Genomic DNA, 27323 nt, shown 5'->3' on the forward strand with positions numbered 1-27323 from the left:
TTTCAATGCAATTCAACATACCGAATCCCATGCTAGCAATGTTTGATATACTCTATCTAGATCTGACCACTGTGACTAATTTTGCTCGATTTTTCCTTTAAAACACTGATAGTCACTTGTGAAAGTGGCCTTATTATCAATATATTGGATAGTGGAAAACTTTTTTTCTAAAGCTGATAACAAAAACGTTTGATGTTTTTAGAGAGGTATCCTGCTCGCTGTGACTTTGAGACAGACAAGTGCCCGAGGTACTGGATGGATGAGGCAGCTGATGACTTTGACTGGACCCTGAGAGCCGGTAACACCGCTTCATCTGGTACTGGTCCCAGCGCAGATCATACCAACAGGGACCCTACAGGTGGGCTGCTAGTTCTTATGGTACATGTGAAAGTACTATAAAAGCATTTAAGTTCGTGGAGAATTAATTTCGCGGAAGTGGGAAAATGGAATTTTTGCGGTGGTTTTAATTTTGCGGTAACACCATGCACTGTAATCTCTTACTGTTATGGAAAAATGTTTGCGGTGGTTTTAAACTTGCAGTGAAGAGGCCGCCACAAAAACTGCAAACATTAAACCACCGCGAAAGCTTCTGCATTTACAGTATATCATTATTTCAGGACCACATTCTTACATTAAATTTTTTGTAGTAACAACGAATGTTTGCACTATGCTGATGGCACTAAGTTGACAAAACAGATGAAAAACACTGAGACATAGAAAGTTTGCTTGCTTTGGCAACAGGTCATTCTGAATATCTGAACTACATTGTGTTCCTTCAAACAAAATGTGGTTACCAAAGGAGGCTGGGCAACTGGTATGCAGACACACAAAGGACCCCTCTTTCTGCCTCAGATAGAAACTCATTTCAGTGATAGGCACAAGTATGCAAGTAATGACCAAGCGGTCTGTTTGTCTAAATATTAGGTCATTACATCTACATCGAGAGCTCTGTACCCAGACAGCCTGGAGACAAGGCACGGATCCATACACCTGCTTTCAGACAGGCGTATGATGGTTGCAAGGTGGGGAAGTACCCTTCATTCTAATGCAAGATTTATTTTCTTGTTTCTGTCAAGAAAAGGTGAAGCTTAAAATGAAGGTTGTGAAAACAGGCAATATGATGAACAATTGTGTAGTTTGTAAGGATGGGTGAGAGATGAAAAGTTTACTTTTAAAGAAACTCAGCAAACAAGGATTTCTTGGGTTGCTTCCTACATTCTCATCTAAAACATCCTCAATCAGTAATTTGGAGAAGCAACCCATTTCCTGTATTTAATAGAAATTATAACATTCTAGATATAAGCATTGTGCACTATTGAACTAGCTAATAACTTTGTTCCTACTTTTTCCCCAGTTGAGGCTGTTCTACCACATGTATGGTGTGGATGTGGGCTCACTGAATATCTACAAGAGGACCAGCTACCTCCAGGCCAATGGTATGACTCTCATGGCCAGTGTGGATGGAGAGCAAGGAAACTTCTGGAGAAGACTGGAGGTGGACTTCACTGGATCTACCAACTTTGAGGTACCTTCTTTTTTCTTCCCAGTACACCTCAGAGCGATGATTAAGCATGACACTTTTTTGGTGGCTTATAGTGCAACATGTAAAATCAATGTTACCCATGCATGCACTTTAAACCAAGAACACTGGTTCAACTCCAATTTTGTTGTTTGATTCTTTATGTTGGTGAGGTACAATTTTCCAACAAGCATGATTCTCACTGATGTATCTAGTGCCTAATCTTCTTCTAGCACACTATCATTCAAGTGTACACATGTGTAATGTATAAGTACATGTATTCAAAATTGTTCTTGATTTTTCTACTGATGGTCATGTAAATGATTAAACTCTTTATTCCTGCCTCTGTGAAAATTCAAGCGTCTCAGACGGCGAAACGCCGTTTGCGACAACCGTCCAAGGCGTCTTAAATTATTGGGACGCTTTGGACGGTTACGGCGGCGGACGGCATGGGACGGGCTTTTGAACGCCCGACGAAACGTCCAAGACGGTCCGAACGGCATAACAAACGCTTGGACGCGTCTAGATTGGCACTTTAGACGCGTCCGGTCGGACGTTCGGGACGTCCGAGACGGCGTCTGAAAGCGGGCAGCCGGACGCTCCCGCGCTCCGTCGGGCGGGCCCCCCGCTGGGAACAGACGTCTCTGCGGACGGACCAGACGCCGATTGCGACGGACGTAAATGACGTAATCCAGGCTGCTGGGACGGATCGGACGCCGGTTGCGACGGGCATAAACGGCGTAATCCAGGCCGCTGGTACGGGCGGTAGCCTCCACCACGCCTTCCCACGGGGGGTACAGATCGTAAAATTCGACAGAAAATGGAATGAAAGGCCAAGAGGCTGTCATCGCTATATTATTAAAGGTTAATATCTGGGCCAAACTCCTAGCAAAATATTTTTTCTTCAAGGCACAGTTTTAGTTAGTCAGGCAGTACGGTAGAAACTCATAACGGGCCGGTGCATTTAATTTGGAACGTGCGTAGACGGCTGCCCGGACGCCGTTTCTGACGCCGTCCGGTCACGGCTATAATTTTATGGCCTGTTGGGACAAGCGTTGCCACATACCAAACAAACAAATATTCAGCCAGGCAGTGAATTGTAGAAGACCACCCACCACCGGGCCGTCAGGTTTAGCTAAAATCAAACACAACTTGAACAAATTTCTTCGTAAATTGTTTACACGTACTCCGCGGCGTTTAATCAACTTTGCTACATGTACGAAATTCAATCCGGCCTTCAATCGTGTCCGCGGCTTTTTGTGCCGCCGTGCCGACACGTTACATCAGAATGGACGAGCCCACATAACATCAAGGGTAAATACAGGACGTTTGAAATTTTCTATCGTAAATTTTAATTGCACCAGTATTTGCTAAAGACTGGATATATAAATGTGAAATAACGTTAAATTTTCTACAAAGATCATAAGTCATTTTTTTTATTTCGAGGTAGCGAAATAAAGTCTTCCGTTTCATAAGTTGCTAACCCCAAGTAGTTGGAAGAGCCGACTGAGATTTTGATTGGCACCGGCAAAATCGGTAGGTGCTATCTCATTATCTGTTGTCTAAATCTACATTTTAACAGCATTATCATTCTTAATAGAAACAACAGATATTTTTTATAAGTATTCTACAACGTGTTCATAATTCTTTTTATTTTGTGGCATCAAAACAAGATCCTACATTTTATCATTTCTTCGCGTATGTGGGGAGGGCACCCGTAACAGCAAGTCGTCGGTAAACTTTGCAACAGATGATTGTACAAAAAATTAGAATAAAATGCGAAGTATTCACTTACCGGCGCCTGCAAAGTATCGACAATCAGCTAACGGAAGAACCGCTGCTTCTTTTGACGTCTGTCACATCTGTGATTTCTGCTGTCCAAGGTTTGCTGCTTCGAGTAAGTAGTATAATTTTTCCCCCTTGTCGGCGCACGACAAATAATTTTTGTACATTCTTTTTAGTATAAATAACGGATACAGTCATCGCCGTAAACCCAACCTCAGCACACTGTCGTACAAACATCAGCTGCTACGTCTAGACGTGAAGTCCTTGGTCCAAAAGTGTGCAAAATTTAACAAACGGACATAAAATCCACAGAAATAGTCACCTTCTGAACATAAGTCCTGCAACCGCCGGAGTGTTCAACGGTCTGAAATTCGAATTCACCCGCTGAAATTGGCGCATGTGCAGAAGTTAAAACGTCATGTTTCCCATGGGGATCATAAGAAAAGACGCAGCCGTCTGCCGGCGTCGGGTGACTAAGTATTTTATAGCCCCACCAGTGGCCGTCTCCGACGGCAATGGAAGGTCTTTCAGCCGTTCGGGCGTTCACCATAAAAACTGACAGAACGGCACGGACGCTCATGATGTGTCCGCGGCCGTTTCGGACGGCAATGAACGCGTCCAGAACGTCTGAAACGCGCTCGGACACCATTGGACGCTTGTAGACGCCGTCCGGGCAGTTTCGGACGCTTGAATTTTCACAGAGGTGGGGATTAAGGATCTCTTTGAAATAATTTGTTGTTTTATTACTATAGTTTATCATTGTTTGTGTTCTAATCCTCCACAGGTGGTGATTGAGGGAGTGCGTGGGACAGGCCCACAGGGTGACATCTCTATTGATGACATCTCCATGACGATGGAATGTGTGAAAGGAGGTAAGCAGATCCTCAGTAGTTCTCTTTATATAGCACATGTATTTGAAGTGTACGTGATAGGACATGATGAAATAGTGGGATGGCATCATCAGAACATGTAGTCTTACTTGTACAAAATTAGTCTGTGTGTATCTTGATATAGAACATTAGTGTGCCAAATTGTTATGTAGAAAATTAACCTGTCATATGTCATTAGAAACAGTAGGCTTTGCTTTATGTTCTTCATTTTTATAGAATCTTATTCAGACAAGAATTCAGACAAGATATAGGGATGACTCCCTTTCAGCATGATGTACAGTCAAGCTTATACATTGTTGTATAAAGTTAGTGATCGGTGTTGCATGGAGATATTAAGATTATTTTTTTCTTCTATAGGCCAACTTCCGGATGGCCCCACCCTTAGCCCCCCTCCCACCCAACACCCCAGCTGTCCTACAGGCTGGCTGAAGTGTACCAACAGTGACACCTGCTATGCACCTTACAAGAAGTGTGACTTCGTGGATGACTGTCGGGACGGCACCTCCACTATGCCTTCATCTGATGAAAACGGCTGTGGTGAGTAGGCTAACCTTTCTTAAACTAACCAGCAACATCATTCTAGTCATCAAAATACAACAAGAGAATTTTTCAAAAGTCATCCAAAAATAGTTTCAGCCCTAGCACTGTAGTGTAAGAAAGTTTCAGTCCTAGTACTGTAGTATAAGAAAGTTTCAGTCCTAGTAATGTAGTGTAAAGAATAGTAAAAGCCATATGGTGATAAACATGTAACTAAATGTGTATTATGTCAAAATCAATGCATTTACATTGCTGTAATAGTAATAGTAATAGAAAACCCTCTGAAGTCCTGTTTGTTTTGTCAATAGATTTGTTTTGTCTTGTGTCTGTCAGGAAATGACTGTGACTTTGAGAGCGGCGCCGCACCCCTCTGTGGTTGGAAGAACTCTGCCAGTGACAACTTTGACTGGACACTTCACCAGGGCCATACAGCCTCCTCCGGCACTGGGCCTGGTCAGGACCATACCACCAACTCAGGTATTACACAGACTACTTTACAGCGTCATGTGTAAGATGTGAACATTTAAACACTTTCATTCACTTGAAAAGGGGTGTTTTTGGATCTTAAACATTTCTAACTGTGCCAACAAATCCAACTGTGGACAACAAAAATGTGGCCAAAGTTTAGCATTCTTTATTCATTGCCAAAGTGAAGACATGTTTTACTGATAATAAGCATGTATGGGTAGATTTTCAGTTTAATCCAGTTATAATTCTAAAAGTAATTTTGATATTGTGGGATCTAGAAATCCTATTGGTGCTATATGGCTTAGTCTGCCAACTACCATCATTTTAGTACCATGGAGAGGATGTGGTAGGCTGTCGGTCCTATGTTTGGGAATATATAACCTACCTTGAGCTACCTTGATGTTAGCTAGCCAACCTTTTAAATGAAAATAATAATGGTATATGCTGTAGGTTAGCGTGTTGTGTTTCAGTTCCTTAAATTAGCTTATGCGCCCTGTACGGAATTCAAAAGTACTGAACTAGTTTGCTATGCTGTTCATGCATGTGATTCTGAGAGTGCATTTTGCTATGCTCCAGTGTCTGGCCACTACCTGTACATCGAGAGCAGCACGTCTGCAGGTGTGTCTCTGGGAGACATTGCTCACATCACCACAGGTGTGTACCAGGTGTCTGCTTCCACCTGCAAGCTGCGCTTCTGGTACCACATGTACGGCACCGGCACGGGCATGCTCAACGTCAAGATCAAGGCAATCAACGATGGCCTGACTGATCTGGTCTGGAGCAAGACAGGTGAGTACAGACAGGTGTACAGAGAACAGGTCAATTTGTCAATGTAAACAGATATTCTAAAAACAAGAGAGATAGAGGTAAAAGATTAGGGTGAGCAAGGACAGGTGTAGGGAGGCACTGGCAGAGAATAGGTGATTTTGTCAGGTAAACAGATAATCTAAAAGCAAGAGAGAGACAGATTAGACAGGTGACTAGGTAATCTAAAAAGCTGAGTCTACAAAAAGAAGGGGAAAACATTTCTAGTGTTTATGTGTCAAATTTCTATCGTAAACTAAGACTTTGTTTTCTTGCCAGTATAGTAAGAGATAATTTGATTTTATGGGTTTTTCCTTTCAATTTGGGCACATCTTAACTGTCTTCAAAATTTTGAATATGATAAAATACATTGCATCTTACAGGGCTTTTCAACTATAACCACTGAATGGTTTATCTACCACCTCTTACTAAAAATACTATCTGCACCTTCATGTAGAAGTCTTCAACCTTGCCTTGCTGTGTTAGGACTTTGCTTGTGATTGATCCATGACCCTTGTGTTGCCATGCCAACATTCTGTAGGCGACCAGGGTGACCAATGGCAGCAAGCTGAGGTTGCTATTGGCAACAGGCAACAGTTTGAGGTGCTCATCGAGGGAATGCGAGGCTCCGATCATCTAGGAGACATTGCCATCGATGATATCTCCTTTGTATCCTGCTCTACTGGTGAGCAATTTTTAAAGATTTGATGATTTGACACAAACGATGTATGTAAAGTAGTTCAAAATAAAACTATGAGCTGTTAGTCTGAATATGTTGCCCATTAGCCTGAAAAGTCTAGTAGGTTTACATTTTGTAATTGCCAACACACCACTGTTAAATCTTTTATGTTAGCAACCTGCTTTGGTATGTGTTCTTAGTTTGTTTTCATTCATTTTGTTTCTACTTTATTCTTTTACATTTGTGAAGCGTACCTAAAATACAGTGCAGTTTTATGACTGAAGTTCCAGTATTTGATTTACAAGTTAGCCACTGCTTCAGAGGCAAGCATGTTGCACCTGGTATGTAGTACATTACTATCAACTATTGCATGAATCGATCCTTCACAGATCCACCACCACTGCAATGTGGACCTAATGAGTTCAGATGTACCAGCCAGGCGCAGTGTGTGAGCCAGGATGTGGTGTGTGACTACAAGGATGACTGCACTGATGGGACCGACGAGCAGCTCTGTGGTAAGACCTCTTTAGACTTTTGTGGATTACCAGTATGACACCTCGCTGCTTCTCAAAAAGATTATATTTGCCTCTTGGAGAGGTCTATGTGTTTTGCAGGATTCCTTTAATTTGGTTTGTAACTAGGATAGATAAAAGGTTAAGGAATATGGATTTTCCTAATAACCAGTCCTTACAGTTTGGAATTTTAAAACCTTTAAGTTTTTATCTTTTCAATTCTTTGTACATGGCATCAGTTTATCATGCTACCTTGATGGATCTAGAGGCTATAGCTGATGACTTATGATAAAGAAAATAATAAAAAAATCAATGGAAGCATTGATAGTAAAAGTGTCAATGTCAATATTTATAGGATCAATTTTTTTCTATCTTCACTTTTAGACAAAAGGAATTCTAATCTTCTTTACCAATATGTCCACAATTCTTTCCAATACATTTAAGGTCTTACTTTCTTTTCACTTACAGTATACCAGCCCGGAAATTGCAACTTTGACAATGTTGCCAGCTCTGTTGCTGGATGTAGATGGGCGCAGCTAGACAGTGATGACTTTGACTGGTCTGGACCTGCAACAAACACTCCTACAGCCAACACTGGGCCTTCCTCAACTCACAACAACATCGGTATGTCATACCTCACTTGTACAGTATACTGTACTGTGTGTGGTCAGATGGACTTGGTATTATTGACACAATTACAACTGTTGGAAATGTTTGATTAATGAAAAACCAGATCCTCATGTCATAGTCTATCAACCAGTATTGCTATTGTTTGTGGTTACATTTGTGATAACCTGTTTAGAAATAGCCAACACTAGTATTACAGTAGAACATTGTTCATAACTGTCCATTGTCACTTGTATATCTACTATGTTTATACCATGTACTTGCAATTAGCCCTCGGGCACGAACTTGCAAATAAACTTCTACTTTGTGATATTGTGCCAAACAAATTCTCTGCGATCATTGACTAGAAGTGAAGGTCATATCCATCTGTGTTCAAAGTTGACATGATACAGCGTTTAAACTATGTTCCTATGCAAAAAAATTGCACTTCAAATTTGAGACAGTGCTGCTACAGTTTTTCTCAGAATTCAAGTGACCAAACAACTAGATCGGGTGAGCTTATGGGCATTGGTAATAAGTGGCAGGAAGTTTATACCACCCACCGCAAATGTTGAATAATAGATTTGCCCTGATGCAGATGGCCTCCTTGATTTGAAGGAATTTGTATTATTCACACAATCCCATAAAATAGTCTAAAAAGTTTCTCACAAGCCGGATTTTTCATCCTCAGGTCAGTTCCTGTACATCGAGGCCTCTTCCCCCCAGAGACCAGGCATGCTGGCAGGCCTGGAGAGTCCTGACTTCCCAGCGGGAGTCGGCACATGCAGGATGAGGTTCTTCTATCACATGTACGGGGCTGCACAGATGGGCACACTGAAGGTGAGGAACCTGGTGTTTGTGCACACAGTACTGCAGTGTAACCCCCACAGGATGGGGAAAAACAGACAATAAACCGGAGAGTGAGGGAGTGAATGAGTGAGTGAGTGAGTGAGTGAGTGAGTGAGTGAGTGAGTGAGTGAGTGAGTGAGTGAGTGAGTGAGTGAGTGAGTGAGTGAGTGAGTGAGTGAGTGAGTGAGTGAGTGACTACTGACTGTTGTTGCCCACCTGATTGCCATGCTGCGCGAAATAATCAGTCTTTGCAATAGGATCTTTTTGAAGAAAAAAAGCCTATAGGAAATTCTCAAGTTACTGTAAAATCTTAACATGCTCACTCATGTTTTGTTTTCACAGTAGCCTCCATTATGACACAGTGAATAACGTGTTTCCATTGCATTACTACTATACTACAAAACTGCAAACATAAAATCCTGCAGAAACCTCTTCCCCCCTCGACTGTGAAATTCATACAAAAAGTCTCTGTGTGGTCAACTTTGAGATGTCCCTGTGGCTCAACTGTTAGCAGCCTCTTAGTTGTGCTCTTGTGACACAATTAGTTGGGGAAAGTCCCTGGGTCAGGACATCTTGGTTTCCACAGGGGAAAGGCTAGCAACCCCTCCCTGTAGAAATATATCCTGCAAGGAAACTTGCTGCCCTATGTGCCGAGGGTCTGAACGAATGAAACAAATTGTGGTGAACTTGGCATTTACTGTGGACTTGCTTTTTGTAAACCTTCCTACAACATACATGACATGAGCTTTGTTACAGTCTATTGTATTTGATAGTCTCTACTCTTTATCCTGTCCAGGTGTACACACACTCAAAACAAGGACCAAGGCAACTGATGTGGATAGAGTCAGGCAACAAGGGGAACTCCTGGCAGTATGCAAACTTCCCCATCGGAAACTCGGACATGTACAAGGTTGTGGTGGAGGCCGAGGTGGGAGGGAGCGACCGCAGCGACATCGCCATCGATGACATCTCCTTCTCCCCTGGCTGTGCCAACTGTAAGTTCTGTTGTGTTGTGCTGACCTGGCCCCCTCAAAAACCTGTTTGTTCAAAGCCTATTGGTCTCAAAGATTGATAGATAGATAGGGCCACACCAATTCAATTTCTTGGTTCTCAAACTCACATTAAAGTATTAATGCTAAAATATCATCATGAAAACTGAGTCTATGGTGAAAGTCAGAGGCAAGCGTGTCCAAGCTCTCTGTTTTCTTGAATATTTTTCTTTAACAAATTGTGTGGAGCAACAAATTAGATCAGTGTGGCCCACAGATTCTTGCATGCACTCTCCTGTTGGCTTTCTATTATCCATGTGTTTTTTTTTTCTATTGCTGTTGCTGTGAATAGAAGGTGACTGGAAGATAATCATCCATGCTACACTTTACAGAAAGCAGGGCAGTAGTGCATGTAGACTGTCTAACATGCTGCAGCTGTACATGTAATTCCTCTGTGTTCCACCAAAAAGTGGTCTTAACAGGTGAAGACTAAACAGGAAGAGAGAAATAAGAAGTGGCATGTACTAATCTGAGAAAAAAGGTGTCAGATTGTATTTATGATCTGAAGGTATGTGAAAAATGTACTTAGAATCAGATTCTGATTGTACACCCTTCCACCAACAGTAACCTACAGCTGCCCAGTGGGACAGTTCTACTGCCCTGACTTCCCGTACATCAACTGCCTGCCTGACACCTGGATCTGTGATGGCGACGTTGACTGTCCGGACGGACGTGACGAAGATGGCTGTCGTAAGTTTCATGCATTCCTGTCAGCTGAAGATTACTGTAAATGCATTTAATTTCGCGGGGATTTAATTTCGCGTTAAAGGGAAAAATTACTCTTTGCGTTGGTTTTAAGTTCGTGGTAGCACCATGCACTGTAGTCTCTTACTGCCATGGAAAAATGTTTGCGGTGGTTTTATGTTCGTGGTAAAGCGGCCACCGCAAAAACCGCAAAAGTTTCTGCATTTACAGTATGACATTCCAGACTCAGAATGTCATTTTCTTAATACAAAAATTGACAAATAGTGAAAGTTAGCATACACAGTCCCCATCTGCTTATCTAAAAGATAGATATAGAAGACAAAACATAGGATTTCATACTTTCCTGTTTCTAACTGTGTCTTGTCACATGATAATTAACACTACCACTCAGGTGACAAGGGAACTCCAAAATGAGATCTACTGGTTTGAAAAAGAGACAGAGTGCGTCTCAACAGCTCCCCAAATAGCAAACTTTGTTGTGTGAAATCTTTCAAACATTTCATCATTACAGTCACACAAGTACTAAGTCAGACTGTGCCACCATAGTTAACTGTAACTGTAACTAACCATCGCAATTATGTAACAGTAATGAAAACATTATGGTTTTTTTTCCTTTCAGCGACCCAGTCTTACCAGTCTACTGCGGCAGCCGTGACTGGTGGCTCAGCGGGTATGTGGGAACATTTTACAAAATTCTCCTGCGTTGTAACTTTTCTACGGAATACTGTGAAGTTGGGAAATGTTTGTAATGGTCTTATTTTCAAATTGACCTTACAAGAGTAACTTCCAATGTGTATATAGATCATAAGAAAACTGAAGCAGCAAATTATCACTGTTCTGTTCACTTCTTAATTGATACGAAGTGAAAATTGTCCTTTCAAGAGGATAACTGTAGAAGCCGCTTAATTGCACACCCCGTTTGCTAGCATATTTTGTGCAATTATCCGCATGGTGCAATAATGCAAAGTTATCTAGCTGGACCGCCCTGGTTTGGAATTTGGGGATTCTGTGCAATTAACAGAAGTGTGCGGCAATCCGTTGGGCAATTAACTGGCTTCTACAGATGTGTATCATGTGTTTGGGAGATGAAGTCTTCTTTTGTATTTGCCAGGTACTGTGCCGGTGAACCCTGCCAGCTGCGGCCCACGTGAGCTGAGGTGCAACAGTGGAGCTTGTTACTCAGCACTGTTAGCATGTGATGGAGTTACAGACTGTACTGACAACTCGGATGAAGTTGGCTGTAGTAAGTTTCTCCCACTTTCTTTACAAATACACTTCAACCAAATAACATACGAGCGATCGCTGTTGTTGTTTATATCCGGGGTATTGGACGGTTGTTGCCTACCAGGACGTCAGTAGATTGGATCAAAAATTGATATTTGAATTAGCGGCTCAAATTTCTGGTTAATAATAACCTTAATATGTAAATATGTTAATATGTAAATCAATATTTTGCCAAACACCTGCTTTTTGCCTACGACTGCATCACTGTGACATCATCGCGATCGCTCGTATTATGGGTTCTTAAAATGCCTTTTAGGGTGAACATGCATGCTCTGACAATTTTGCTTTGTTCTCAAAGTTGAATGTGTTTTCTTATATTTTTGTAGCTGGAGACCTCCCCTCTAATGTACTAGTAACCAGTTCAGCAAAAACTATATCTTCCTGTCTTATTACAGCTGGAGACCCCTCCTTTAATGGCCTCTGTGTCTGCTGTGTAGTTCCCCACCATCTGTATTTTCCTGTCATATTTCAGTCAGAGACCTGCCCTGCAATGGCACTAGTGTCTACTGTGTAGTTAATCAGTACCTGTATTTTCCTGTCGTATTACAGTCAGAGACCTCCCCTGCAATGATGCCAGTGTCTACTGCATAGTTTACCACCATCTGTATTTTCTGACTGTATTATCTGACTTTTTTGTCAGTCTGAAACATCCCCTGCAATGGCGCCAGTGTGTACAGTATACTTAATCACGACCTGTATTTCCTGACTGTATTTTCCTGTCATGTTTCAGTCGGAAACGTCCCCTGCAACGGCACCAGTGTTTATTGTGGCCCCACGAGCAGCTGTCTGAGTGAGACTACCCGCTGTGACGGTACTGAAGACTGTTCAACTGGAGCTGACGAGGCTTTGTGTGGAAGTAGGTGTTTCTTTTAACATGTTACTGTGAACTATGTTTCTGTATTTCTAGAGGACAGAGAAAAATGCTTTCCTGTTGCTTGCTCCCCTAATAATAAGAATATTCATTCTAGAAAGCTCAATAAAGAGATAAGATAATAAATGAAATACAGTCAGGTGTCCATCCTATTATAGTTCCAATTTGCCAGTCTGGTTGCTTGTACAAAAATAGTCTGGTGTTTATTTTGAACCTTGGTGAAGCTGTCAATCTGACCACACTACCATTTACTTGCAGGCTGTCCAACCAATTACTGCCAGAATGGAGGTCTCTGTGAATACAAGAGTGATTCCACTACTTTCTACTGCAGGTAAGTCTTGTGGCTCTTCATTCCTGCAGAATCTGATACAAGTGTGGTACAAGTCATTTATGGAGCAAATTAAAAGTTGTCTTCACTTTGCCTTACTTTTGCTTCCTATTGGACTATCCAAAATATATTCTTTGCAAAAAATATCCTTTGCACATCAGTTCATAGGTAGGGTGTTGAAGACTTTCCTCAGTGTCACTGGAAAAAGACAGTGGATGCTGTCTGAAACTTCTGACTGTTTCCAAAATCATAACCTGGACCAGTTGCTTGAGAACTGCTTTCTGGCGTAAAAGTTGTCCTTTTTAATTTTCCAGGACCATAACGTTAGCAAAGACTTAGTGACAATACATGAAATTTGTAGTGAACACACAATGATACTATATGTATAAGTATTAAGTCTTATTGATTGTACAAAGTGCATTTGTAAGTAAAACCATAGTGACTTGTCCTTGCTTGATAGTTTAACTGACAAGTATGAATGAATGACTACTTATCTATGACCTTGTTATCAGCTATGAAAAGTACAGTGCAGCCACAGTTTAAATTGAATACTTTTTACTCAATTCATAAGATAAACTGTTGAGTTAGGCAATGTATGAATTATCGTTGATATAGTTCTACCATATCAACCATACAATTATTCTAACATTCTAAGTAATGCTAATGCTAACATAAAGTAGGTTTTCGAATAAGAGCCAATCTGAGCTAGAATGTGCCTGGTATTGTAGTACAAATGTGTATGTATTATTTCCCTAACTACACCCTACAGCTGATTTATGCATTGTTAGTATTGGCAAGTTGCCATAGATTGAAAGATTTTACATACATAGTACCTCTCACAGTGGTCCGCTGTACTATGTTCTATAGAGCATGGTATGGAGTATATTACTGGTATATATAGAACAGTTTTACATTTAAGTTCTTCATCTTTGTTCCTCCCCAGTTGCTCCAACAAGTTCAGCGGCAGTCGCTGTCAACTTGAGGTTATCAGCCCTCCAGAAAGACGGACAGATTCAAACAGTGAGTTTTTGATCACTTCTGGCACAAGCAGTACAACAAAACATGTCCATTTGATTGCACTGTATCATCCCACAGTATATTGAAGTCCCTCACAATTCAGAGAGAGCAAGAGTAGTTAAGCCACACAATAACAACAACAAGTGTATCACCAATCTGCAAAAACTATTGAGCAATTCTAATTGTTGTTTACCATATTATCTCAAAGCAATGCAAACTGAAAAAGCACAGTATCTACAGCAAATTTGAATATTCCCATTATATTAACACTACATGATTGTTTGAAGTGATATCATTGCCAGGTATACTTGTATGACATGGTTGTCTGTTTGTTTGTCCACAGCTACCATGTGGATAGCGATCGGCCTTGTTGGGGGTGTGGTTCTTATAGTGGCTGTACTTCTGTCCATCTACTTTGTTGTCAGAAGAAACAACAGAGACAGGTCAGTCTTTTCAGTATACTTTACAAAGTTCTCTTTGCTCTAAATATCCTTTACATCTTCTATATACAACATAAGGTGCAAGATGTATGTACTTTAAAATTTACTTATAGGGAAGATTTCATGGTTGCATCCTGCATGTATTTGCTGTAACCGTCTGCTCTTACCTTGTATGTATGTGATGTAATGACCACTAAGTTGCTAAGAGCCAATGTTGATACATTCAAGTAGAGGTTTTAACCTTAAATGGTCTGGATGTCTTTTAAGCATTGTGTGGAATATCAATACGGAAAGCATCTATTGCTACAAACACGAAATTTGGACAAAAAACTGTGGAAAATGGGTAGAATTCACGAAGCATCTGTCATAGATATTGTATATCTGTCTCCTCCTTTTATATTTTACTGTCAGTATGTAATACTTAGCTTGTACTTAAGTAAAAGCACCCAAGAACAATGTCTGCTCCAAGCTGGTGTAAGGATGCTCCAGTAGTTTTTGAAGGTTAACCAGACTTCTTTTTGTTTCTGCAGGAGATTTGGAGACCTTCCCGGTTACGGTACCAACAACCCTACTTATGAGCCTGATCAACTTCAAGATGTAAGTCATGGTCAAGTGCACATTTCCACCAAGAACCATTTGGCTAATACAGCCTTAGATGATACTTAAAGCATAGAAAGATCTGAGTTTGAATTGATTTTGACAAACATATCTTAACACCAGATAGTGAAAATTTGGAAAAGCAACCATGTTAGAATGCAGCAATCAACTGAAGACCATCAATACTTACATGACTGGCCCTGTCCTTGGTGCTGAATGCTGTCATTACTTACATACCTAGCCCTGTCCTTGGTACTAAACACTCTCAGTACGTACAAAACTAGCCCTTTCCTTCGTGTGGAATACCTCCAATAATTATGAAACTAGCCCTGTCCTTGGTGCTGAACACTCAATGCGTACCAAACTAACCTTGTTCTTGTGCTGAACACTTTCAGTACTTATAAAACTAGCCCTGTCCCAGGTGCTGAGCACTCTCAAAACTATTACTGTCCTTAGTGCTGAGCACCTTCAATACCTATTTACATCACTAGCCCTGTCCTTGGTGCTAAACCTTTTTTAATTTTCAAACTATGTTAAATTCCAAATTTCTATGGTATTTCTATATACTAAGGGACATGTTCTTGTCTGTGTCAAGGATATCATATAGAGCATATTAAGCATTATTACTTCAGTTATATCATGCAAAGTATGTTGGCAAGAAAAATCATGTTAGGATCTTTGAGTTAATTGAAAAGTTGTTTGCTAACCGACCTATTACTTTGTCTCCACAGTTCAAATTCAGTGATGTAGATACTTCATACATGATTGACACCCCAGATACAACCTACATGATCGATCCTCCACAGGTGAGTTACTGGAGATTTATTGATTTTGCAGGGAATTAATTTAGAAGTAAAAGTAGAAGGGCCTATGAAGGAGGTCTTCATAGAGGAAATGTACTCATTTTTCCAAGGGATTAATTTCAAAGTAGAAGGGGCAAAGGGTTTTTCATGGTGTTTTTTAAGCTTATGATTGAATCAATACTAGTAAAACATTGGAAATACTGTTGTTGATTTCATTTCATTACAGTCTATCACTTATTGTATACAGACCGACATGACAAATACCCAATTATTGCTGCTGTTGTGTCTGGTTATATGTGTACATGTGTATGACCTTCTACATTGTAGATTCTAACTGTGGTGTTTTCTGACAGAAACTTGGCACAGATGCTGCTGGGATAGACAACCCTCTGTACGGTATGAAGAAGGAAACAGACTTTGGGCTGGACATCGATGGACCATCGTCCAGCTCTAATGCATAGCAACTGTCCTTTACAAATACTTAGGTAATCAGTAGTAAAATAGGTTTTTTAATGAAGGGCAGCCGAAACATAATCATATTGAAAGTACTAGTTTAAGACAGTATTAGATTTTCCTAATGTGTTTACCAACCAACAAAGCTGCTATCGTTAACAATTGTTAACAATGAATGTATCCAGATTTTACGGAATTTAGTTGTAGACTATATACATGCCACGTCACATTTTTCTAGTAACAATCCTGCTATCATGTTCAAGCTTTTTTATGTGAAGACTACTCACATTAAGGTGAATTTGACTAGTTTTGGAATTGCTTTCAATGTGTTCAAATTGAATAGAAAGAGCAGTCACTTAAATGATACAATAGACATGTGTATTAAGGGGCGAAGTGCAAGAAAATGTTGGAAGCTTTAATGTTCAGCATATCTGGTAGTTTTGCGAAGATTGTGTATCTTAGGCAGACAGCCTTCAGAATGCTTTCTTTCTTACATGCATGCTTCTACTGCATGCACATTGCATCCACAAGAGATAGGCTGCAGATAGATATGCTAGGGGTAATTTTTTATAACACAGACATATATTCAAGAAAGCAAAATTATTCATTCCTTACCTGTAATAAATCTTATTGATAAGCTTTGAATGTATATATTGCTATGTCTTGCCCAAGGGCCAAATGCAAAATAAGCAATTAAATTGACTGGAAAAATTGGACAATCAGACCCTGAAAAAATACATGACTAAATCATAGGAAGTAATTCCGAGCTTATTACCATTGTGACAAGAAGAACATAAAGTTGTACAGTTTTATGTAATCCATCTTTTCCAAGCATATCTGGATATGTACAGTGATAAAGTCATCTTGCTTGTGATTATATCCTGCATCCTCAAATAAAACATTCTATTGTCATCTGCTTGACAAGCAGTGGTCTTTCGTACTTCATGTTTGTAAGGAAAATAGTGGAATAGAATTGATTTCATGGAAGATAAGGGTTTTTCGATCCTGTCGTAACATGACAATAGAAGTTGATGACTATACAAATTACAAAGAAAGTACAAATGTATAGTATAACAGAAAAATCTGGCTTTGCATTACTTTTTCAAGTCTTCTTGTAAGAGCCTCACTTCTTGACTAAAAAGACGGCCCTTGGAATACTGGTAGTGTTTTCCACAATACACGTAACGTATATGTTGAGTAGGGTTCTAATTTACCGTTTTGTTGGCGACCGTGAATGGTTGTGTGTGTGTGTGTGTGTGTGCGTATGATGTATTATTGGCAGCACAGTCACACAGCATACGAGGAGTTACTCATTCACAACTTATTTTTTACTTATCAATTGCGTTAACAAACATATCTTTAAGTAACGTGCTAGAAAAATCGCACCAGACTCCCATGCCTAGTGCTTAGTGTTTGAGGGAAAGTTTCAATAGACAGTCTCACAACACCACCTATCAACATTGGTTAGTATTGCAATACGTCCTTCTGTATACCAAGTAGGGGTGGGTACCGGAACACCAAACCGAGCTGGACCTGAATTTTTTTACCGGTACCCACCCCTAGCTATTACCATATTTCTTTGTGAAATTTTGTTCACCAAAAATCGATATCGTTCGTCTGTGATTTGAAAATTGGACAGTGCCACATTTGCATACGTCACAGGAACTAAAACATGGTGTAAAGGTGACCACTTCTGGTAAGCCATCCCAATAGTAGCCCCGGCTATCCCAATAGTAGCGATGAAATTAAAAGCAGTGGAGAAAATTTCCGCAGGTGATTACTATCAATACTTCCCGCACAGGTGACACATAACATGGTGGCGAGGCTTCAGACTCGACGCGGAGAACCTGGGATTTTTTACAGGGTTCGGAGGGACGACCACCAGACTTTCATCCAGTAAGGATTCTTTAAGATGGTAGTAAAAGGAACGTAATGCAACTGCAGTCTTCACTTATGCCACGTTCCTGCTTTTAAACTTTCTAATAGTTCCTTGTTCTCGTAGTTTGACCGTTCTCCCATTACTTTATATGGGAAGATTCGATCATGAGTTTCAGTTTGCTGTTTGTCCCCCAACATTTCCAGTATCTTTCTGTCATCCAATCAACGTCTGGTGGAAATTCGTCAATAAGTATTGACAACGAAATCTGTGTCTGTGTGTGCAGCTTGACCTGCGTATTTCCTAATAGTCGTAGATATAAAAATTTATTAGCTATTGTCAGAACTGCAGAAACTCCCTTTTGTTTACGTGTTGGATTATCATAGAGGTATATATTTTTCAGACTCCCGACTTCTTGTTAAATCTTTGTAGAATAATATCGTACGTTAAAAGTTGTTCATGTCGATGAAGGTTGGGCATCCAGGTAATGATAAAACACATAAAAGCGTAACTTTTCACCTTTTATTACTTAAACATAGAATTGTTTATGGTGTTTCACAGTTACTGCAAACGTCCTTCCAGCGCAACCACGAGGGACAATGTGGTGTGTCTTCGCAGACAGGGGGAAGCTTTTGATGATGTTGACAACAAGTACCACATCATTGTTGTTTCTAAGAAGAAACACTGGGAACACAAGGGACGAATTCAGAAATGAATACTACTCTTCACCAATGTTTTCTATCTTAGTGTGCGTAATTATAATCAGTAAACTTCGCACATGTGTGAACAGTAAAAAATAACTATACTGCTCTTCTTAAGTGTATGCTTCCTACAACTGTTATTTGATACATTATTGTATAATGATATTGCCAAAACCTCGTTCATTTACAAGAAACATATGACGGTTCCGAATACGGGTCTCATATATAGTGAATTGAAATAAGTGCATTAAAACATCGAGCCAGCAACAGCCAAGTCTCATCGTCTTTACTTTGTGTCCGTTACCATAGCAATTGATATATTCAGCTTAATTACACTCACCTGTGCTACAGGTGCATATTAACATAATTTACCCTAAAGGTCAAACCACAAGTGAAAGATGATTTTTGTGTAGGTACTGTAAAAAATTTTAGGGGGGAGGCGGGTGTCGGGTGTCCAAAAAAATGAATACTAGAAGTTTCCATTTTGTATTGAGGGGAGAGCTAAAAGAGTCTGGGAAATTGTGAAATTGTAGGTAAATGAACTTACAATGAGTAAATTTGACGATATTTCTCTTTATTTGGCATAATTCTGACATCGTGTTACGTGACGTCTTGCGACACAGCCTGACGTGGCCAGACCAGCCTTGAGGGCACCGCGAAGGGCCCTAGTTTTTTGAGACACAAAGTTCTCAGACAGAGACCTACTCATCTCCTAAGCCATGGGACAGCTCAGCCCTTTTTGGTTTGGGTCAAAACAAAACTTGATAAAAAATGACACTAAAATGGGAGACTGTCATTTTTAGACAAGCATGGAACGACATAACCTTAAGAAAACATGACAAGGCTCTGGTGTAGCTCCCTGCAATTTTTGTTCGTGGTCTCATAATGAACGAATTATATTTATATCATACTTTTAACCAAACCAAATGTTAAACATCAGTATTCCGGCAACGACAGTCTCTAAGCTACTTTGACAACTGTTCTTGATATAACAGTTAGCAATAAAGTATGATATATTGCTTATAAGATGCCTTTTCCGTAAGAACTAACCTACATAGATAAATTATGATGATGATAATGGCATCCGCTGTTCGTTAGACGCAGCTGTAAGTAATTAGATAATTACATGTTTCCTTCCTTCTTAATGTACCAATGAATAGAAGTGGTCGAGTGTACAGCTGTCGGATTTCTCTCACACCCTCTTTTCTCCACAAATAACGTTATTGCAACTTCATGTCCGAAGGCTTATTGCAAACAAACATGTAATTTTTGCCAAAAGTTCTGTCGTTTTGACGGTGAAATGTCTTAAGATATTACCATTATGATTGTGAATGGTCGATCATATATCCATGTATTGTACGTCTTGTACGGAATAAGTAGGTACATTATGCCTATTTATATTTCATTGCCACATTATTCTGATAAAAACACCGAAAATTGAGTTTCATGGAAATAATAATTTTACGTTTTCTTCTTAACTTTTTGCAAGTAAGCGTAAAGAATGCTGATACACTGGTCTTTGATTCCAATGGCTGCCTAGGGGATCGAACGAAATGGTTAGGACGCTCCCCACCGCTCAACTGACAACTGAAGCAATTGAGCAATCTAGTCTGCTAGCAAACCCTACGGTGCCTTAAGATAGTATTAAAGCTGGCCAAGAAGTATAGCCGGTCAAAGGGAGTCAAAGGGGTGCCGGCTATACTTCTTGGCCAATTTTGATACTTAAGGCACCGTTGGGTCTGCTTGGAGACTAACTGACATCACCGAAATAAGTCGTCCTCTGGCCCCAACGTTTGCTGTCACGTGACCCATGACGTGTCCGTCACTCATCCCCTCGCCCGGTGATGACTCAGCGCTCGCCAGGCGATCAGTCCGACCTGACAGGTGGCGTGGCGGCGGCGGTAAGGCATGAAGGTCCCGGCACCGCTCCGGTATGCGCCGCGACCCCGATAAGGTGGCGGGACAGTCCCGTACTGAGTGACAGCCTGACGCCTCGACTGGTGTGCTCAGGTTTCAGTGACAGGTACGTCCTGTCATCACCACTCGTCATGAGGAGGGGGCTAAAACTGACGGGGTAGCCGATAACGTATCATAACATGGCATCCAGCCCTATTTGCTGTTTGCTGGCTCTATCCACAACGTATCGTCTAATTTACATATTTACATGGACACACACACACACACACAAACACACACACAGAGATAAGCACACTACACAAACACACACACAAAACCACAAGCACACACACATTCACAAACACACACGCACACAACACAAACACACATAAACGCTACATGCATACAGACTCATACACGCACACACACAGACACACTAACATGCAACTGATCACTGAAATGAGACATTAATTGGCCTAGAAGTCTTGACTTGACTTAATTCTCTTCTTCACGTTCTGTGGCGTTCTTAATTATAAGGTCCTATCGAGCTATCTTGCAGATTCTGAGAAAGTCGCCTGTTGGCTCTAAGGCCTGTTGACCACTGAACCAGGCGTTGTCTGTTTTGCCAGCATAGTCGTTTTGCGCAGAAGCTAATGCCCAAAATACATGTCCAACACACGGCCTTGAACAGTTTCTACTGGCCATACCAAGTGTAACATTAAAAGTTGTATCACCTGTATTTTTCACATAGCTGGGAAGCGCCACAATATAAGCCACACGTTTGCTTTCCTAGTCTTGCCTGTAGCCCGAGGGCTGAAGTATTTCTTCGAACTGCGTATGTTACAGATTGTACGTTGCATATCACATGAACTCTTTTCCATTCTATACTTCTACATATTCATCACAGCCGATAAGCCATTCGAACGTACGGCAAATATATACAAAATTTTTACAACAAAGTTGAGAGATAGTAAAAACTCAATATTGGATACTCAAGGCATCCAAATCTCGTGATCGTCTAACTTAGTACAATCTTAATGCTTTCTTACCAGGCGACAGACGGCAATTTCTAGTGCGTTAGTGTACATTTACTTCGTGTTGAAGATGATTAATAAGAGATGTATACAAGCGATTTTGTCTTCAGACCATTGTGTTCACAAACCTAAACCTTCTGTCCCTTGTATGTTTACTTATAAGCAAGTAGGTAATGGATGCAATCCTTATTCTATGATTCATTATATCAGCGGAATTTTCCCTCTTAGCTCTTCTGTTGAAAGTCTGCGCATTATCACATGACGAAGCTTTCATCACGAGTTGTCAGGGTCTTAGCACAGGTTAACAGCAGCTGTTTTTACTCCGCCATATTGGAATCAATCCTAGAAACATCAAAACGTTGAAAGAATGACTGGCCATCATCTTACGTCATTTGCATGCGGCAGTGTCGGTGATACGTCTCATACCCAGGCTCACCCTTCGCGATCAACTCTCGTTCCCATGTTCCATGTTGTGTCTGCGCAGGCGCCCCGTGTCCGTTTCTCTCCGTTCTCTGGAGCTCTGCGGATCAGCCGAGTCCCCCTGCGGTTTCTTGCGACCTTTCCGTCTCTTTCTGCCGGACGGCCGCTTCAGCCGTCTTTCCCATTTCTGATAGTGAAGAGGGGGTGAGGAAATTGGTTACAGAATTGAAGGAAAGAAGTTCTGGGAGGATGGGACATTAGCTTTATATGATTTACGCAAATCAGTATCCATGGTCGATTGCAAAAGCTCAAACAATAGAAAACAATAGAATATTTTCCTGCCATTTTCAACATCATCCCTGAGTCGCATACTCTTAGGCCTATGGTGCGAAGTAAGTCAAAATTGGCATGGGCGAAAAGTGGCATTTCCTTACTCTCCAAGCAGAGGTTTGTCTCGGTCTATTTTTTGTTTTGGGGGGTTTATATCAGGATTCATATCTTGTACCGTTTTCTTTTTGTGTCATGGCCACGAGACATAAAGAAAACGTTACTAAATAGGAAGCCAGATGGAAACGCTTCAAACACGTCAAAAAACTTCGGAGCCGAACCTTTGCTTTGCGAGTAGCAATTTCTTGGTGTTGGATCAAAAGTTTGGACTACAATTGTTTGTTCTTGTTTCATTTGAAGTATACCATTTGAGTTAATCATGTGTATTCTAGGAGAAGTGTAGGAGAAATGTTGGCAACTAATATCAGCTACGCTGCCTGGGTTTGCCATATATTGCATTGTCTGCAATTTCAATAAAACAAAAGTCTAAGTCCTCACCTTGAATCTTTTTTGCCACCTGCTGGAATAGTTGGTTATCATGGAATCTGGCAGCAGCAGGAGGCGGCCCTTGGTGCTGTCCTCGTACCCCATGATGATGTACTCCTGGTTCACCTTCAGCTGAGGGAGGAGTAGGAGGAGACGCGTTAGGACAACATCGAGAAAGTGACAAAGGAGATAAATTAATCGTATGTGTGTGTGTCTCTCTCTCTCTCTTTTCTCTGTGTGTGTGTGTGTGTATGCGTGTATGCGCGTCTCTCTCTCTTTATCTCTCTCTCTGTATGTGTGCGTATATCTCTCTCTGTATGTATGTGTGTGCACCTCTCTCTCTCTCTCTCTCTCTCTCTCTCTGTGTGTGTGTGTGTGTGTGTGTGTGTGTGTGTGTGTGTGTGTGTGTGTGTGTGTGTGTGTGTGTGTGTGTGTAAAATATGATATAACAGTGTCTCCAAGCCACACTTACCCTGGGACATTTACAGGTGGAGTTGGTCCAGAGCTGCACTTCTCCCTTGGGGACGCTGATGGCGTGGTGCTTCCATTCCTCCAGCACGTTCACAGTCGTGGCGATCTGATCCCCGCGGGTCTCTGTACCCTTCACCAGGACTCTCAACACTGCAGAAATACAATCATTACAGCACATAAATTCTGCATCCTTCACCAGGACTCTCAACACTGCAGAAATACAATCATTACAGCACATTAGATCTGTACTCTTCACCAGTACTCTCAACACTGCAGAAATACAATCATTACAGCACATTAATTCTGTACTCTTCACCAGGACTCTCAATACTGCAGAAATACAATCATTATAGCACATAAGATCTGTACTCTTCACCAGTACTCTCAACACTGCAGAAATACAATCATTACAACACGTTCATTCTGTACTCTTCACCAGGACTCTCAATGCTGCAGAACTACAGCACATTAATTCTGTATGTCCAATTGTATGTTGCCCACTGTTGTTTCTACTTTATGTTAAACTGGCAGGGTTCCAGGCTAGCTTGAAGAGTTGCCGGGTACGTTTGGTATGGGGTAAACATGTCGGCATGTCAGTACTTCTGCTCAGGTGTTCTACATGTCGCTATGTCGAGTACCTACTGGTATCTTCCACTACCCCGCGGGTTGATTGTGCAGACTATGGCTGAAGTAGAGAGTCAAGAGAGGGGGTGAACCCGACTTTGTCATGCACCGAAAACGTTGGTATGTCCTGTGTATTTTCGTCAGATTCTGATCTTCGACGTTATCAGTGGCGGTCAGAGTATGTTCACCCGTACCCTTATGATTATTTCGGACAAGGACAGGGGTGTTTTGCTATTTGGGGCAAGTAGAAACAAAACACCTAAACATTCGGGTTAGTACATTCGTTTTGAACTTAGAGATAATCTATTTTGTCCACATGTATGCTATGTAACCTTGGAAATCAACTTCCCAAATTCGAAGATGTCGGTCAAGCAACTGCCTATAGATGAATTAGATAATTTCATTGTCGCAAAACCTATCTTAGGATCATTGTGAAAGTGCCTTTACAAGACACACGACTCAGTCCCAACTGGACCGTAACTGCTTAAGTATCCGGCGTGCTGATGTGCTGGGAGTCATGCCAAATAAAGCAGGTCCGGGATCAGTTCAGCCAGCTTTACAGGGGAAAGCATCCGGAGGGTTTACCCAACTTTTAGGACATCATCTCTAGAACTTGAAAATACTTTTTGGCACAAAGTACACCGCTGAATGGTGACACTGGCTGGTGCAAGTTTACTGGAAGCAGATTCGCGATGCTGTATCTAAACAAAGTAATGTTAAGATCAACGCAGTCCTATACAGAAGAGATTAGAAATAAGTGTGTAGTGTGCCCTCATATAGGAGTAAGAAGCTAAAAATAGATTATTTCTAAGTCCAAAACAAATAGGTTTGTTTCTCCTTGCCCCAAATAGCAAAATTCCCCTCTTGTAAAATCCTTGACCAAAATAATCACAAGGGTATGGCTGTACATGTAGACCTCCAATGATAACACCAAAGATCCGAATCTGACGAAAATATACAAGACATACGGAACTTTTTCAGTACACAGTGATGCCGGATTTCACCCTCCCAACCACCTTGGCTTTCTACTTGAGCTACACTCTACACAATCAACCTGCAGGGCAGTGGAAGATACCAGTAGGTACTCGACATAGCGACATGTAGAACACCTGAGCAGAAGTACTGACATGCCGACATGTTTACCCCATACCAAACGTACCCGGCAAATCTCCAGGCTATCCTGGAACCCTGCCAGTTTAACGAGACCATTCCCCACTTACGGCGCTAAAACCCTTCGCACTTGAGTGTATATTCAACTTCGTAAAAGTAAAGTTTGCGGGGAAGAAATTATTTTACTTTGGGCCTTCGTTGCAGCCTTTTTACCTGAAAAAATCTTTGGCCTCAAAATTAACCCATTAAAGCCAAAATAATGTCAATACGCAACTCATACGGACTTGAATGTACGCATGCGCACAAGTGCGAACGGCCATTTTTAGGGCGTTTAGAGTTGAACAAGAAGTATCTATAAGTTGTGAAGTGAAATCATTATTCAAACTTCTTTTGTACATAAGATACATGTTTGTCGGTGCGTTATATTACCAACAGATTGATGCATTCGTCTATAGTTGTAGTATGTCGAGATACTAGGGTTCTCAAAGCTCAAGTATTGTTTCCAAGTACATGATAGGTATGTTAACAAACTCAGAGGGCCTCTTCTTTGGTCCTCTGTGCCGGTATGTAAGACAAGCGTTGCTATGTCGCACATCACTTCATGGCACAGAGCATTTTCAAACATAAACAGCTGGTTATCACATGAAATGACTGATGTGATATCCTTTTTTTTTCGTTTCTAGTCTTCACATAACTTTCTGAAAACTACAATCTTCTCATCATATATATGATGCACTTGCTGACAAATTTTTGGTAGTGGCAATTTACCAGAAAATAAGGTCAAACTAATATAGGTACTATACATATATTCATCTTTAGATCATTGACAATAATGTGTTATTGAAGAATTTTGGAACTTTTCTATCCCTCGCCGAGTTTGAAAACGTCAGATCGAAATAAGCGTTAAGAATGACTGGCATAATGGCTGTATATCTTGTTATCAGTACTTGTAGACGCGCTAGTGTACGGTGTCTTTTCCCACCCTCTGGGTCCTTACTTGCCGCAGGAGAAACCGGAGAACAAAGCAAACATGTTCACAACACTAAGGACCTGTCGAACTGCCTGTAAGGCCGACAGTCGGCGTATAAAGAGAATGAATGGCTGTGAGAACGCTGTCCTGCATCTGTCTCGCTGGGAAAACAAGCTTGACATTAGTTTTGGCCAGACGACAACCACCGCGGAGTTTTCCTCAGGAGTTGCCCTCGGTGATTGACAGGTCCATAGGACGAGAGCGTCTTGAGCTAACAGCGCACAGACCTTCAAAGGCAAACCGCAACCTGTAAGATTATTGCTGTTGGAAATCTAAGAATGCCTGTATCCATATTTGCTCAGCGACTTTAGACAAACACGCGAAATCTCGCCGTGTCTGCGAACACGGGAAAAGCACGTCTCCGAAGCGGGGCTGTCATTTCTAACAAGACTGCACGCAGAGATTGTACACCTCCCCGAAGGTATAACAACAGTTTTCTCCATACACGTGCAGTTTGAAACCTAGGAAAGTAAACATATCTTGCAATTGTTAAGAATCCTTACAAACATTTCATGGTTCAGAGTTGTAGTCAAAGCTTTCATCACTGCTTCCTGTCTCCAATACAAAGTTGGTGACAAACGGCTACCTTAGCAAGCAATCACGTGATTATGGCAGGAACTGACGATCTCAGTGAGGCAAACACTTAACAGGGCGTCCCACAACATTAGATCCATTTCTCCATCTCTGTAAAAGCCCCACCATTTGTTCCCTATGACGCTAATAACATTTGACGTAGTTGGCACTGCACCCGCCTTGGCAAGTAGTAAAGGAATCTATGCCAAGCAGATTTGGGTGGCCTTAATATGGTGGCCACGTGCATCGGATGATTGGTATTAAGGAGGTTGCAAGGTTGTTTGGTGCCTATCTAAAATAGGCTTAGAGAAAATCGTCTTCGCCTACTGGCCCAACGTATCCGCGTGTCAAAACTCACGTATTTTTTCCTGAAAAGTAAACTTATATCCGTATTACATGTAGCCATAACATGAACTCGTCAAAGTTTAGCCTTGAAAAGCCAAACTTGTATCCAAAATTCCTCCATCTAATCCTGAAGGGAAAACCTATGACTTTCATCACATCTTAAAATCAACACACCAAGCTATTGGAGGACCATTTATAGGGATAACGGCCCCATTTTCCGTTCCTTTGTACGGG

At 41.1% G+C, this 27323-nt stretch overlaps 2 protein-coding genes and 1 long non-coding RNA gene across 4 annotated transcripts in view; 2 read left to right on the forward strand and 1 right to left on the reverse strand.

Annotated features, from left to right (window-relative positions):
• LOC118403561 (MAM and LDL-receptor class A domain-containing protein 1-like) overlaps positions 1-16472 on the forward strand; it is a 117526-nt gene extending 101054 nt beyond the window's left edge. The window contains exons 176-197 of the mRNA XM_035802297.1: positions 203-358; positions 925-1022; positions 1355-1525; positions 4089-4176; positions 4552-4731; positions 5065-5208; positions 5776-5988; positions 6545-6688; positions 7072-7197; positions 7663-7818; positions 8492-8640; positions 9446-9644; positions 10263-10388; positions 11023-11073; positions 11515-11646; positions 12418-12543; positions 12817-12889; positions 13830-13906; positions 14247-14346; positions 14874-14940; positions 15672-15746; positions 16097-16472. Coding sequence (XP_035658190.1) covers positions 203-358; positions 925-1022; positions 1355-1525; positions 4089-4176; positions 4552-4731; positions 5065-5208; positions 5776-5988; positions 6545-6688; positions 7072-7197; positions 7663-7818; positions 8492-8640; positions 9446-9644; positions 10263-10388; positions 11023-11073; positions 11515-11646; positions 12418-12543; positions 12817-12889; positions 13830-13906; positions 14247-14346; positions 14874-14940; positions 15672-15746; positions 16097-16204 — 2759 coding nt within the window. The 3' untranslated portion in view covers positions 16205-16472. The remainder of the gene's footprint in view (positions 1-202; positions 359-924; positions 1023-1354; positions 1526-4088; positions 4177-4551; positions 4732-5064; positions 5209-5775; positions 5989-6544; positions 6689-7071; positions 7198-7662; positions 7819-8491; positions 8641-9445; positions 9645-10262; positions 10389-11022; positions 11074-11514; positions 11647-12417; positions 12544-12816; positions 12890-13829; positions 13907-14246; positions 14347-14873; positions 14941-15671; positions 15747-16096) is intronic.
• A 1275-nt stretch (positions 16473-17747) lies between these two features.
• On the forward strand, positions 17748-19061 carry LOC118403705. Its single transcript, XR_004829681.1, has 3 exons — positions 17748-17892; positions 17998-18092; positions 18634-19061. It is a non-coding gene; the product is annotated as an uncharacterized LOC118403705 (long non-coding RNA).
• Positions 19062-21152: 2091 nt separating this feature from the next.
• LOC118403366 (secreted frizzled-related protein 3-like) overlaps positions 21153-27323 on the reverse strand; it is a 19765-nt gene continuing 13594 nt past the window's right edge. For both annotated transcript variants that reach the window (XM_035802065.1, XM_035802067.1), the window contains 3 exons: positions 23409-23557; positions 22949-23068; positions 21153-22310 (listed from right to left, as the gene is read on the reverse strand). In XM_035802065.1, the coding sequence (XP_035657958.1) occupies positions 22149-22310; positions 22949-23068; positions 23409-23557 (431 nt within the window). In that variant the 3' untranslated portion in view covers positions 21153-22148. The remainder of the gene's footprint in view (positions 22311-22948; positions 23069-23408; positions 23558-27323) is intronic.

Source organism: Branchiostoma floridae, chromosome 16 (genome assembly GCF_000003815.2).
Source record: "Branchiostoma floridae strain S238N-H82 chromosome 16, Bfl_VNyyK, whole genome shotgun sequence".
Lineage (NCBI taxonomy): Eukaryota > Metazoa > Chordata > Leptocardii > Amphioxiformes > Branchiostomatidae > Branchiostoma > Branchiostoma floridae.